This window comes from Salvia miltiorrhiza, chromosome 2 (genome assembly GCF_028751815.1).
Source record: "Salvia miltiorrhiza cultivar Shanhuang (shh) chromosome 2, IMPLAD_Smil_shh, whole genome shotgun sequence".
Taxonomy (NCBI): Eukaryota; Viridiplantae; Streptophyta; class Magnoliopsida; order Lamiales; family Lamiaceae; genus Salvia; species Salvia miltiorrhiza.
In genome coordinates this window covers 27,499,256-27,514,015 of record NC_080388.1, presented here as the reverse complement: position 1 = coordinate 27,514,015, position 14,760 = coordinate 27,499,256, and the positions used below count along the sequence as shown (strand labels likewise).

At 35.9% G+C, this 14,760-nt stretch overlaps 1 protein-coding gene across 1 annotated transcript; it reads left to right on the top strand.

Moving 5' to 3' along the window:
* The first annotated feature begins 7,748 nt into the window (after positions 1–7,748).
* LOC131007695 (BURP domain-containing protein BNM2C-like) lies at positions 7,749–9,213 on the top strand. The gene is made up of 2 exons (XM_057934627.1): positions 7,749–7,996; positions 8,079–9,213. The coding sequence occupies exons 1-2, from the start codon at positions 7,943–7,945 to the stop codon at positions 8,856–8,858; spliced, it is 834 nt and encodes a 277-aa protein (XP_057790610.1). The 5' UTR covers positions 7,749–7,942; the 3' UTR covers positions 8,859–9,213.
* Positions 9,214–14,760: the final 5,547 nt, after the last annotated feature.

Here is a 14,760-nt window from a genome sequence, read left to right as displayed (position 1 = left end):
CAATCTTCCACTCACAACAATTGTGGGACCCAAACTCCACTCATTACATTTCCACTACTATCCACCACTTTTCTTAAAACTCGTGCCGTCCACAATGTGGAAATGATATTGCGGACGGAGGGAGTATAAAATAATAATAACTTGACTTCGCTAAGTCGGTTATCAATCTGGAAAATAAATCATCGATTGCTCAATAAATAAATCACGATTATCTCGCTGAAAACATCTAATTCAGAATCTCAGTGGAATTTACTGAATATTAATAACTGAATTAATATAACTGGAGGGTGCAATAATTAAATATCGCATTTACTGATCTTAATCATAAAATAAAAGGGCGGGCTACTACAACATTGCATATTTATTTAAATTCGGGCATTCAGTTTTAAGATAAACAACTGAAGGATTATCTCAGTTCCGATAATTCGACCATGAAAGTTTTTTTACAAATGTTTTATTTGTCATATTATCCCATACTTTTCACAACTACTTCCTCTCACCTATGTAACCTACTACTGCAGCCCTTTTCAACCCTTACCATCACAAAACTATTCCTCTACAAAAGCCACTCGTTATGATTCAAATTCTTCATTTCACTCTTAAACAGACTATTCAAGCTCAGCACAAAATTTCTTAAGCAAACCTCCATTTCGAAACATTCAAACAAAGGCAGAACACCGATTCAAGCAATCCATCCCATGAGAGGTTCTATCAAATTCCTTGTGTTTAATCGAACCAAAAGCAGAACAACAGCACAACTCAACCAGAATTCCTTGAGGTTTCATTCTTAAACTCCATTACTTGTTTTTTTTAGTATTGTATGAGGCATCTCGATTATCATCCACAGAATAGCTAAATTACACACATACATACATCTTTGAATTTCAACGAACCAATTCATTTTACATGTATATGTTACTATATGATATTCACTGATGCATCAGCACAAAGGAATAAACTTTGTAAAAAGAGGACCGTGCAATAAAGCTTGCAGGAACGTGGTCATATTAGTTCTACAACAGCATGAGTGCAGCGCTACAGTTGGGGAAGGGCTGAAACCAAACTGGCTGGGCTGACATCGACCGAGCTGAAGAACAACGTCTACTACGAGGAATGAAGAGCATGAGGCAAGGCTGTCTTTGAGCATTTTTAGGAACTTCTCTCACTTAGTGTAGGTCAGGGCTGCGACCCCACTTTTACCATTTTGCCCCTCTGTACGTCTCTATAAATAGAACTCTTGTATCACAATGAAACCTACGTGATTTCTAATACTACAATCTCTACTTTTCTCGCTGATTGCTCTCGATGCTTGTGATTTCTTTTCCTTTTTATGTTCTTGTGTTTATTGTTTGCTATATTGATTGGCCACCAATTGAGCATAATTATAGGTTTTAAATTGATATCGAGAGATAATAATTAATAACTGAACTAAGAACATAGAACACATTTGTTTTAATTCTAAAGGGAATTGATATTTGTGGGGGTGTTAATCCTAGGAGCTTTTAGGAATTGCATGTTAGAAGAGTGATCTGGAGACGATAGCCTTGCATGTAATCAACGGTTTGTATGCCATGAGAGTGGGTATAGACTAGCTTTGAGATGGCCTAAGGAATTATCTTGATGATTGAATTGAATTTGTTAGTTATAAGAATTTGTTGAAACCTTTGCCTTGGGAAATTCTTCTCATATTTGTTTATCTATTTTTCAACTTGATTTATTTGTTTCCTGTTATTTATTTATTTAGTTTCAAAAACAAAACCCTTAATTTCGGTTATCCAAATAAAGGATTAGGATCTAGGATATATAGGAATTGATATTAATTGGTCTTTGTGGAATACGACCTTGCTTGCTACTGTACACAATTGCACCCGTACACTTGCGGTGTGTTAAGAAATTAGCGAACATACCGAGAGTGAAGAAGACATGGTTTCTTGGAAATATTATTTACAGGGAGGGCACACAGACACCAGATACTACTAATACACAGAAAATTCGCCGAGGAAGATGAGGGATTAGGGTTGAGGGTAGTACCTAAGTCAGTGTGCGGGAGTCGAAAATAGCGGAATAGACGCCGGAGGAAGGTGAATGGTCGCCGGAATAGGGCAGGGAGCATAAAATCACCGGGAAAATGCAAAAAACAGGAGGGGAAGAAAGTAAAAGGAGGCGGAAGGAAGAAGACAATGGTTTTTATACCTAAGGCGGCGTAAACACCGGGGAATGAGAGGCCCAATCAAGAGTCGACGCGTGGCGAAGACGAAACGTCAGGCAAAACCAAAAGGGCGCGTTTCTGGGCAAAAAGGTAGTGATATGACAGAAGTGGGACCCAGGACTGGCACACATTTAATGCATTCAAATGGGCAGCGCTGACAACTCTACACTGCAACAAGGGCTGCGCTGATTCAGTAAGTACCCGAATAAGAGAATGACATCAGTTAAACTCGAAGAAGACCCGGTTTAACCCGACTGGGGAGGGGGAGTAGCTGATGAGGAGTAAAATATGCATTATCCCAGGCGGGAGATTCAGCGTTGATCTTAGAACAGGGAGAATAAGTCAACTCGAGAGCTCCGTGAGAGGATCGTGCAATAAAGCTTGTAGGAACGTGGTCATATTAGTTCTACGACAGCATGAGTGCAGCGTTGCGGTTGGGAAAGGGCTGAAACCAAACTGGCAGGGCTGACATCGATCGAACTGAAGAACAACGTCTACTACGAGGAATGAAGAGCATGAGGCAGGGCTGTCTTTGAGCATTCTTATGAACTTCTCTCACTTAGTGTAGATCAGGGCTGCGACCCCACTTTTACCATTCCGACCCTCTGTACGTCTCTGTGAATAGAACTACTGTACCACAATGTAACCTACGTGATTTCTAATACTACAATCTCTACTTTTCTCGTTGATTGCTCTCGATCCTTATTCAAACACACAATAGGTAAACTCTCTTAAAAACAACCCATCGAAAGTGAACTCGTGTGTGGACTGTTGAACCGAGTTATAAGTTATATACATGTTTTAAACCGAGTTTTGTGCCGCTTGTGTCAATGAGCTCGGGCTCAACTTATGTGTGTGGACTGTTGAACGTTGAGTTGTTTGAGTCGAGTCGGGAAGGGTGTTTGGCCGAGGCAGCGGTGGTGGCGTGAAACCACTAGTGTCGGTCTGGTAGGGTCGAGAGGTGGAGGGAGGCAGGGCACGGCGGCGATGCGTTGCTGCCCAGCCACAGATGGAGAGAGAGGGGTGAGACGGTGGCTGAGTTTTGGGGGTTAAGGTTTTGCAGGGGCGACGACCTCGCTGTCATTTTGAAAAGGAGAGGCGGTGCATGTGCTGATGTTAATTCCTTCTGTTGGGCTGGAGTTGTTTGTTTAACTCATGGGTTGAGAATTATTTCAGTTGGGCTGAACCTTGTATTAATTTACTGGGCTGCGAATTTTATAAAGAAGGGGCCCTGTTTCTAATTATTTTAAATGAATTGTGCAGATTTTATTTAAATGAATTGCACTAAGGTTATTTCATTAGACTATTATTAGTTTAATTAAATATTTTTTTAAAGATGAATTTGCATAATAATAATATTATTATTTTGTGCATATTATAAGTAAATATTTATCATATGTTTAAGCATGACATGAGATCTCATTTGCATCATGCAATAAAAAGTATTCATGATTTAATTGGTTTTGTTTATAATTCCAATTATTAAAGAAAATCGAGTAAGGATATTGTTGGTATCCTTAACTGAAGAATTTTAGTTTTCAAATATTTATTATTAAATTTTAAAAACTCGGCGTGATGAATCATAGAATGTTAAGAACCTTCACTGTGACTTAAGATTAGATTCAGGAGACCTATTAAGAATAGATTTCTTGTAGGCTTTATGGATCAGGAGGATTAACGCCGCTATTCCGATTCAGACTTATGATTAAACAACAGGTTTTTCCTATACAGGTGGGCTTACTTTCCAAATGTATAAAGTATGATTGAGTTATTAAGCTCTAAATGTTTCAATGAAATGCAAATTGTTTATTCAATGAAATGCAAATTGTTTATCCAATAAAATATTTATGTGCACTCTGCTCTGTTAAAGGCTCGCAAAGTTAATCAATTGAGGTTCTCTTTTGACCTTACACGTTGTTTGAGAATTATGTACACTTGTTAGCTGACTCGGTGGGTTGATCTCCATCGAGCACTAACCAGAGGCATTATAAGGGTGCTCGACTGGATGTGTTCCGGAGCATGAGAAATATAAGGCCTGTCTGGGTAGCGCACGTCCCGAGGTAAAAGGAAACTTGTCTGGGTTACGCCTTCAGTTCAAGTAAGCAGGAGACAGAGATCCGTCGGTGGCTAAAAGGTTCGGGATCACAGCGAGTAACAGAAAGGGAGTGTGACATATGTGCACAAATGAAATAAATTATTTTAACATGCTTAGAAGTTCTTTCAATTTAAAACCTTCTAAGTTATGTCAATTATGATTGGATAAACTGTCTTTACGAAAATATGAAATATTTCAGAAAATGCATGCCCACTGAGTACATTAGTACTTAGCCCAAAAATACTTTCAAATATTTTCAGGTTGGCTGGCTGGTGCTGACTGGACTGAGCTGAGGCTAGGGTTCAACTTCCTTTTAAGACTTCCGTTGTAGCAGTAGATAATATCTTGTCTTTTGTTTTATCAACTTAAGACTTTCATGTTAGATTTAGAATGACATCTCTGATTGAGCTTAAACACTTAACTCCTAGTTTATGCTAATGAATACTGGTTATCAGAAGCATGAAACAAAACTTATGATCCAAAGGGGCTTAGCCCGACTTGTTACCTTCTATTCGGTTTCAACAAGGATTTTTCCTTGTGTCATTTCCATGAATTGGTTGCACCTCGATTGTATTTATTCTTTCTAGAATTAGGGTGTGACAGTTATAGGAGCACATATTAAGTGGTGGAGAGGCGAGACAATTGACAAGCTTATGGTTGAGAACTTGTTTTTACTTGAACTGAGCGTACACACGTCCATGTTGTGATTCACACACTTGAGAGTTCAAAGATCTTATTTTCTATATTTTTTTGGTAAGGATTGCAAGTCATGGAGACCATAATTTGAAGTTTGTTATGATTGTGATATCTTGATAATAGGAGATACAAATGCATGTTGGTGTTTTTGTTGACAAATCAGAAGCCACAATGTTATCAATTATTCAATGCGCTCTTATTAATTTATTCTTGGTTCATCTTTATTTTGTCCAAGGACGGACAATAGTTCAAGTTTGGGGGGTTGATAAACATGCATTTTTACCTCTTAATTGGTGTGTCATATTTGATGTTTAGTTATAAGGATTTTGTGTGTTTGATGATTTATTTGAGCTTATATTGGTTTATGATCAAGAACTTGTCACTTCCTTGTTGTTTGAACGAAGTTTTAGAAATAATGAAGCATAATTTGGAAGAATTCACTCAAATACAAGTTGTAGTTAGTCTTGAGAGGAGTTCGTGAGCGCAAACTGATTGTAAATCAGAGTTCAGACAAGGGAGAACGAGCCAAAATAAAATCACTGCGCAAAGCTGTCAAGAGTTCTAAAATGTTCTGTTTCGGCATGCGGGCTAGGCGCGAGGCCGCGCCTTGGGCCGCGTGCCAGCTCAATTTTTGCCCGTTTTTTTGATTATTTGAGCTATTTTTTGATCCTACACGGTTTTGACCTATATTTTGAGACCTATAGTATATAAATACTCCCTATAAACATATTGAAATGACCTTTTATATCTTTTATGATATTCTATTTTCCTGAGAATTGAGAGAGACAGACGGAGAAGATCTCAAGAGCAAGAACTGAAGATTCACAGATTTCTCTACGGTTTTATTTGTTGAATGTTTATATGTTTTCTTGATATTTTTATTATAGTTTATATGTCTATGTGTGGCTAGGACCATTATTCCCAGGGTTTAGGAATAAACATATTTGGATTTCTGACAGTTTTTTATTCAATTAATCAAGTTATTTTTTATTTTTATGTTCTTGTGTATATTGTTTGCTTTATTGATTGGCCACCGATTTAGCATAATCATAGATTTTAATTTGAGATCGGGAGATGATATTTATTACCTGAACTAAGAACATATAACACATTTATTTTAATTATAAAGGAAATTGATATTTGTGAGGACATTAATCCTATGAACTTTTAGGAGTTGCATGTTAGAAGTTTGATTTGAGGACGGTAGTCTTGTATGTAATCAACGGTTTGTACGCCACGGGAGTGGGTATAGACTAGCTTTGAGATTGTTCTATGAGAATTATCTTGATTGTTGAATTGAATCTGTTGAGATTTCCAATATGTTGAAACCTTTGCCTTGGGATAATTTATTTCTATTTGATTCTTCTCTGCAACTTGATTTATTTGCTTTCCAATATTTATTTTTCTTAGTTTAAAAATCAAACCTTCAAATTCTGTTGTCCAGATAGAGAATAATAATTTAGGATATGAATTAATATTAATTGGTCTCTGTGAAATACAATCTTGTTTACTACACAATTGCACCCGTACACTTGCGGCGTGTTAAAGAAATTAGCGAACAAAAATTATAGTCGTGTGGTTAAAAATGTGAAAATAATTGTCATTTTTGTGTTATTACACGTACGAAAAATTTCATGCATACATACATCAATTTATAACGATTTGCCTGCATTTACACGGTTACACGAATCATGTGAAATTCATGTAACAACGTTATTTAAACTGTACTTACAAAAATATTAAGATGTGCGAAGTTTTATCCACTTACAACAAATTATCTAGGGTTCACTCCCTATAATAATAATAATAATAATAATAATAATAATAATAATAATAATAATAATAATAATAATAATAATAATAATAATAATAATAATAATAATAATAATAATAATAATAATAATAATAATAATAATAATAATAATAATAATAATAATAATAATAATAATAATAATAATAATAAGTTTAAAGACGATTGCCTGTTACCTCTTAATTGTAAATTTTAACCAGAGACTTGTCACGATTTTTTCTTTTTTTTTGGAAGGTAAAAGACTTGTCACTAGGGGTTCCAAGAATTTAAGTTGAGTAATTTTAACATTTTAAGTTTTTAACATCATAATTTATAAAACTATATAGTATAAGTTGAGTAATTTTAATATTTTTTCAATATTTGTAAAGTAAAAACTATTACATGAATATAAGTTATAAGTTACAAGTTATATATTTATAAGTTGTAAGTTATATATTACATGAATATAAGTTCTATATTTATAAGTTAGCTTGAGTGATCCCACATTGAAAAATGTAGTATTCTTTACAACATGTAGTACACTATAGATAGTGAAGCTCCATTAAGTTGAAATTATCTCACATTGAAAAATGTAGGATTCTCTACCATGTGTAGTACACTATAAATAGTGAAGCTACATTATCCCATATTGAAAAATGTAGGATTATCTACCATGTGTAGTACACTATAAATAGTGAAGCTACATTTAGTTGAAATTAACACAAATCATTTAATTTCATTAAAAATAAAAATAATACAAAAAAAGTGAAAAACCGGGAACCGCCGGTTTTCGGCCCGGCCCGGAACCGCCGGTTCAGGGTCCGAAAACCGGCCCTTCACATTTCATCCGGGCCGGTTCCAGTCCGCCGGATTCTCGACCCTGAACTGCCGGTTCGGGCCCGGAACCGGCGGCAACACTATTTGTCACGCTAAGTATTGCAAATTAGTAATTCAACCCGAGACTTGTCACGCCATGATGCCTATTGGAAACAAAAAACATAGTTATCAAATGATGATGCCTATCATCATATATTCAGAGGGCCTCTCAAGTCAAACCCATTAAAACCAGAGTTCTATATATACTTCTGAACATATAGTGGAATTATTGCATACAAAATATTTCCCAACAATAAAAGGCAGATACATTCACACCATGTACGCAAAGCTTACCATCTGCACTCTCCTGCTTCATCTTGTTATTCTAATGGTAATCTCATCTTCATTCCAAATCTTAAATAAATAAAAAACTAAATATATTGACATAATTTTCCAATTCCAATTATTCGCAGGATTCATGTAATGGAGCTGTTATCGACAATCACATACAAAAACATCATGTCCATTCTCATTCGCACCACTTGCCCGTCAACGCGAGCGATCCTGAACTAGTGGTCTTCTTCCTCTCCAAGGATCTGAAACTCGGGAATACAATGAAAATCTATTTCCCCAAAAGGGAACTATCAGATTCCCTCACTCACTTACTCTCCAAAGAAGAAGCAGATTCCATTCCCTTCTCCTCGCAAAACCTCCCTCAAATCCTCCGCCTCTTCTCCTTCTCCGACGGCTCCCCTCAGGCTACGGCCATGGCCGACACGCTGGATGCTTGTGAAGGGCAGCCAATTCAAGGAGAGAAGAAGATTTGCGCGACATCCTTAAAATCCATGTCCGAATTCCTCGAAACCATCTTCGGCTCCGACACACCAATCGAGGCCTTGTCCACTTCTCACCTCAAACATGATGATGGGGTTGTGCAGAGGTATAGAATCATGGGAATCCAACAGGTTCCGTCTCCGAAGCTGGTGTCGTGCCATACGATGCCGTATGCATACACTGTATTCTACTGCCATTACCACGACAGCGACAACAGGGTTTACAGAGTGTCGTTGGCGGGAGAGAATGGAGATGCAGTTGAAGCGGTCACTGTTTGTCACATGGATACCTCTCAATGGCCGCGTACCCACGTGTCGTTCGGTGTGCTTGGGGTCGAGCCCGGTTCGACTCCGGTCTGCCATTTCTTCCCTGCGGATCACTTTGTTTGGGTTCCGCTCATGTCTGCGCTCCAGATGTAGAAATAATTAATTATATGAGGAGATTGTTTACTGCATATATATATGATCTTCAATATGTGTGTGTGTGTGTGCAAACCATGTATGCATTTGTGGCATGAATGTGTGTAAATTGTAATAACTAATAAGGTTAGTGTCTGTATGAAGATTCTTGTGTGCATGTGTACACACTGCATGTATGCTTCCCTTGCTGTCACTACCAGTTAGTTATGCCTTTTATTTCTTGTTGGCTACGACATTTCTTTTTTGCTTTTCTTTGCTGAGCTTATGCTCATGACTTGTGCGTGTATTGCGTTCTATAAAAGGCACACCTCTGTATTACGTTTGAGTAAAAATGAAAATAGCAACCTTTTCTTCATCTCTGGTTTCACAATAGTCTGCTTTCAGATATATATTAGCCTTGAATAGTTTTTAGTTATCCAAGCAAAGTAAACACTCCATTAGTGAATAGTGTAGAAATCTCCTGACTTCTAAGAAATTCACCTAAGTTTTCTTCGGCCGTTTATTTATTACACTTTCAAATTACATCCAAGCAAAGTAAACACTCCATGATTATATGTTCCATTGTCAATACAAGCATTATGTTTAAAGTATCACTCAAATACAATGATATGATATCTTATTCTCATAATATATATGCCTTGCACAACAACAAAATTCAAAATTAACAACGGAAATATTCGTAGTTAAAACCGTAGAAAATCTAGGTTAAAGACGGAAATTTCAAATTTAACGACCGAATGACAGACGTCGAATTGTACTTGGTCGTACCCTTCACCTACGACAAAAATCATAGTCGTTAAAATTAACGACCCATTAACGACGGAAAAATATAGTCATTGAATCATAACAACGACTGTGTTAGCATAATTGACGTTTTTCATTTTTATAATTTTTTTATATCATGTCGTAAAGTTGTATATAGGGGTGCACGTCTATTTAGAAATAATAAAAATAGAAAAGTAAATTGAACAGTTTAATTTTGTAGCAGCATGTCTATTTAAATTTAAAAAGGTCATGCATATTATTTGAAAATGAATGACAATTGTATCATGTTCGACCCCTTTTATAAACTAATCGATTGATAAAAAAAATATTTGTATGTAAAATAACACAAATTAAAATTTAAATACATATAAAGATAACTATTGTCATATTTATTTAAATCACTTGACACGTATACAATTATGACTCACCAATAACACCAATATTGAAATAATTTTTTTTATTAAAATTGAAACCCAACTTTTTTTTTGATAAGGAAAGTAAATATTATAGAACGAAAAGGCACCAGTAGTACCAAGAAGATTACAAAATCATCGGGGATTCATCATTCGACATCCACCTATGAAACCCAACTCCATCATTAACAAAACCAAAAATTCTACCCCAACTCCACACTCTAGCTTTGATTTCTCCAAACAAGTTTGCACTCTCCCATCTTTTGTTCTCAAATCTACTCTCATTCCGCATTTTCCAAATAAGCCAAATAGTACAACACCAAAGAGCCATCAAGAGCTTCTTATTTCTTTTTTGGCCACTCAAACTAGTAAAGAACTGAAAGTGCGAGAGCACGTCATATGGCTACGCCATGCTAACTCCGAGCCATTGAAAGATTGCTTCCCATACCTTTGAGGTCTTTGGACAGTGGATCAACACGTGGTTCGTGGATTCCTGCCGATGAAAACAGACGTTACATCCCACCTCGACTTCACCCAACATCACATTTCTTCTCAAGAGGTTGTCACACGTCGGAATTCTGTTCTTCAAAATTCTCCATGCGGTAAGCTTGACTTTGTTTGGAATAGGGATCTTCCACACCTTCGTACTCGTATCAGTTTCCTCCACCGCCTCCGTAGTCTCGTTTGCTTGATCTTTAATAGCTTCATAAGCGGACTTGGTTGTAAAGCCTCTCCCAGTGTCGCCATTCCATGTCCATCCGTCCTTGTTACCTGCACACAGATTAGTACCAGAAACAAGGCTAAGCAGCTCCGAAACTCCTTCCCTCTCTCTCTCAAACAGCTCTCTTCTCCACCTTAAATCCCAACACCACCCAGTATCAGTCCATTCCCCAACTTCACAGATTGCAGCTTCTTTATTCGCACTCAACTGAAAAAGTCTAGGAAAAGTAAACTTCAACGGCTTTTGACCAACCCACCACTGAGTCCAGAATTTAAAGGTCTTCCCATCCCCCACCTTTGGCTTCAAATTTTGAACAAACCAAAAATTGCTCGCCCCTCCCGCCGCAGAAACGATCTTCGGCCACCACCCATCTCTAAATCTACCTTTCCCCGCGTTTTCCATACCTGTCTCTCCCCACTCAACCACACCATAAATGGACCTAACAATTTTTGCCCAAAGCATGTCCCTTCCAGTAAGGTACCGCCACAACCATTTAACGACTAGTGCCTGATTAAACCATGCACTCAATATTTTTAAGCCCCAAGCCTCCTTCATCTTTTGAAGCACAAAGCACCTTCCACTTCACCCAAGCAATCGCACTTTTACTAGCACCCCCTCCCCACAGAAAATTACCAAGTAAAGCATTTAGAGAACTCACAATTGATTTTGGTAAACAGGTAAAAGAGAGCTGATAAATCGGTATGGATTGAAGCACAGCCTTCACCAATGTCACACGTCCCGCGAGAGAGAACTTCCCATTTTTCCACGAATCGATTTTCTTTCTCACCTTCTCAACCAAGTATTTCCAATCAGCAACCTTTTTGCCCTTGCTGCCCACTTTAATACCGAGGTAATTGAAAGGTAAGGAGCCCACATCACAACCCAAAACAGCCGCCATCCTCTCGATCGTATCCTCCTCGACCCCAACTCCGAAGAGACAGCATTTTTTGAAATTGACGGCAAGCCCTGATAGTAGCTGGAACACTCTGAGAATCATTTTAACTGCCACTGCATTTCTTTCATCATCCTCCATCAAGAAGACCGTGTCATCGGCGTATTGGAGGTGCGGAATTGAAATGTCATCATTTCCTACCTTTACCGGCTTAATCAGCTCCTTCTCAACAGCTCTCGTAATCAAAGAGTGGAGCCCCTCCGCTGCAACAAGAAAGAGAAATGGGGAAAGCGGATCCCCCTGCCGTAATCCTCTTTCTAAACACACCTCACCAGATGGAGATCCATTTACCAAAATTGAAACCCAACTAAAATAACGGAACATTATTATTCAATATTACTCCATTGTCCCATATTAATATGCCACATTTCCTTATTTGGATGTCCCATTTTAATATGTCACTTTCTAAAATTAAAAGTCAATATAGAACAAATATTATATTATCATATAACTCATTATTTACAATAGATGTCATTGTGGCCTACACATAATTATCTCTCTTTTCATTTTCCTCTCTTACTTTTTGAACAAATATATCCTAAAAAAAAAAGTACTTTCTCTTTCTTATTTTATTATAAATTATTTGCTTCTTAATATTCGTACCCAACCCTTGTGACCTATTAATGTGGAATAGAAGGAGTATAAAATTAAACTTAATCAAATTTTTTTTTTGAAAGTAATTAAACTTAATCAATTGAGAAATTATTATTTATGAAAATAAATCCTATCTCTTTTTGCGAAATCAGGTTTTTGGGATCTTTATTTATAAAATTTGTATTTAAACAAAATGACAGAGTAAATATGATTTAAATATGTATTCAAAAAATATACTAAACAATACATCTTTTTATTTTTGATAAATTTACATATTTGTACTCGTTATCAATTAAAATTAATAATTTAATATTTCAAATATTGAAAATATAAAATTAAAAATTCATATATTTTTATATTCATATTTATTTCACTTTAAAAAAATGATTTATATTTACTTATATTTTAATTATAATTAATAATTATATTTATTTATTTAAAATATCGTTTAATTTTAGTGGTGTGCATCACACGGGCGGGCACACTAGTAACTGTATATGATTAAGTAAATACCCTTTTTTTTTTGTCTCGGTCATCCATCTCTCTCTTCCGATACTCTCCGGGGTTCTCTAGGATCATTAATATTCAATTAGAGTTAATTAACTTATTTTTAATTATATATAGTTTATAGATTTAATTAGAACGGGATGGACCAATTCATACCAAGTTAACTGACAAAAAAAGTATTGATCGATCGATCTTAATCTTTTCTTTTTCATTGAAAGCATGCATTTAGGCAGATATTTTCCTAACTGTGTCATATATCTATTTAATTACTCTCCATTAAATTTGAAAACTAAGGGTACGTTTGTTTTGATGGAAAAGAAGAGGAAAAATATATTTTCACCTCATTATGATGAATTTTTTTTTTTTGGATAAATTGGAATATTTTTTCGAACAGCTCATTTTCTCTCTAATATTAGATAATATTATCCTAGGGTGAATAGGGATGTGAATAATAGGAGTTTTCAATTATATCGAGTTGCCATTTGGATTGTTTAGTTATTGAAATGTGGATGATACTATTTATTGATATATCAAAAGAATATATTATGATTGTATTTGTACAGTAAGTGCTTTTATATTTTAATACTACAGATAATAGTGTCTCTAATTTATTTTGATTGTCACAATAAGTGCCTCATGTGTTCATCTTAAGACATATATAAGTGTCCTATAATATTAATCTCGAGGCATAAAATAAATTATGAGGCTACATATCTTGTGTCTCAATACTTAAGCAAATGACACAAATAAGTGCCTCGTAACATTTTGTGTCCCGATATTTAAACAAAAGACACAAATAAGTGCGTCATAACATTAATTTGGGGACATAAAACGAATTTTAAGATACATATTTTTTGTCCCAATACTTAAGCAAAGGACACAAATAAGTGCCCCAATATACAAATAAGTGCCCCAATATTTCTTTTGAAGGCACAAATAAATATCCCTATAAACTTAACAATAGGATTCGAAATATTTTAAAGGACACTTTTATGTGCCTCTAAAAATCAATCTCGGGGCATATTAAATTGTCGGGTAATCTATTGATATTGAGGCACATAAAAAGTGCCCCCAACCCTATTGGGACACGATACTTGGAGGCACATGTATTAAGTGCCCCGAAAATAAGAAGTGCCCCAATAGAGCACATATTGGGGCACTTTTTGGTGTCCGAAAAGCCATTTTTTGTTGTAGTGTCTCATCTTTTTATCTCTAGTAAACAAATAATATAAAAGGAGAAAAAAATATTTTTTTCATTTTTTCTTATCTATCATTTTTAATGAAAATTTTACAACCAAAGTAAACACACCCTAAATAATACAAGATCATACACTTAAAAATTAAGAACCAAATGATTATCATGTCGATCTCAATTTTAAGATTCTGTGTAGACGCACCAATGTGAGACCTCAACCTTTCAAAAATGGTCCTACGCCTTCATAGTTTCTTGATATTATTTGTGGTTCATATAGTGATCACATTGCTTTAGGAGACATTTTTAATGCCTCACCTTTCAAAAAGGTCCTACATCTTCATAATTTCATGATACCGTGGTTCACATGGACATGGTCACATGGCTTCATGAGATATTTTTTTATTGCCTCAACCTTTCAAAAATGGTCCTACGTCTTCATAATTTCATGATACCGTGGTTCACATGGACATGGTCACATATATTTTTTTATTGCCTCAACCTTTCAAAAATGGTCCTACGCCTTCATAATTTCATGATACCGTGGTTCACATGGACATGGTCACATATATTTTTTTATTGCCTCAACCTTTCAAAAATGGTCCTACGCCTTCATAATTTCATGATACTGTGGTTCACATGGACATGGTCACATATATTTTTTTATTGCCTCAACCTTTCAAAAATGGTCCTACGCCTTCATAATTTCATGATAACCGTGGTTCACATGGACATGGTCACATGGCTTCATGAGATAT

What these genes read in the sequence shown, in the direction of transcription:
- LOC131007695 (XM_057934627.1), top strand. Translation starts at nt 7,943, where the DNA reads ATGTACGCAAAGCTTACCATCTGCACTCTCCTGCTTCATCTTGTTATT. An exon ending in TTCATCTTGTTATTCTAATG is followed by an intron (nt 7,997 to 8,078) that starts GTAATCTCATCT and finishes AATTATTCGCAG; the next exon opens with GATTCATGTAATGGAGCTGT.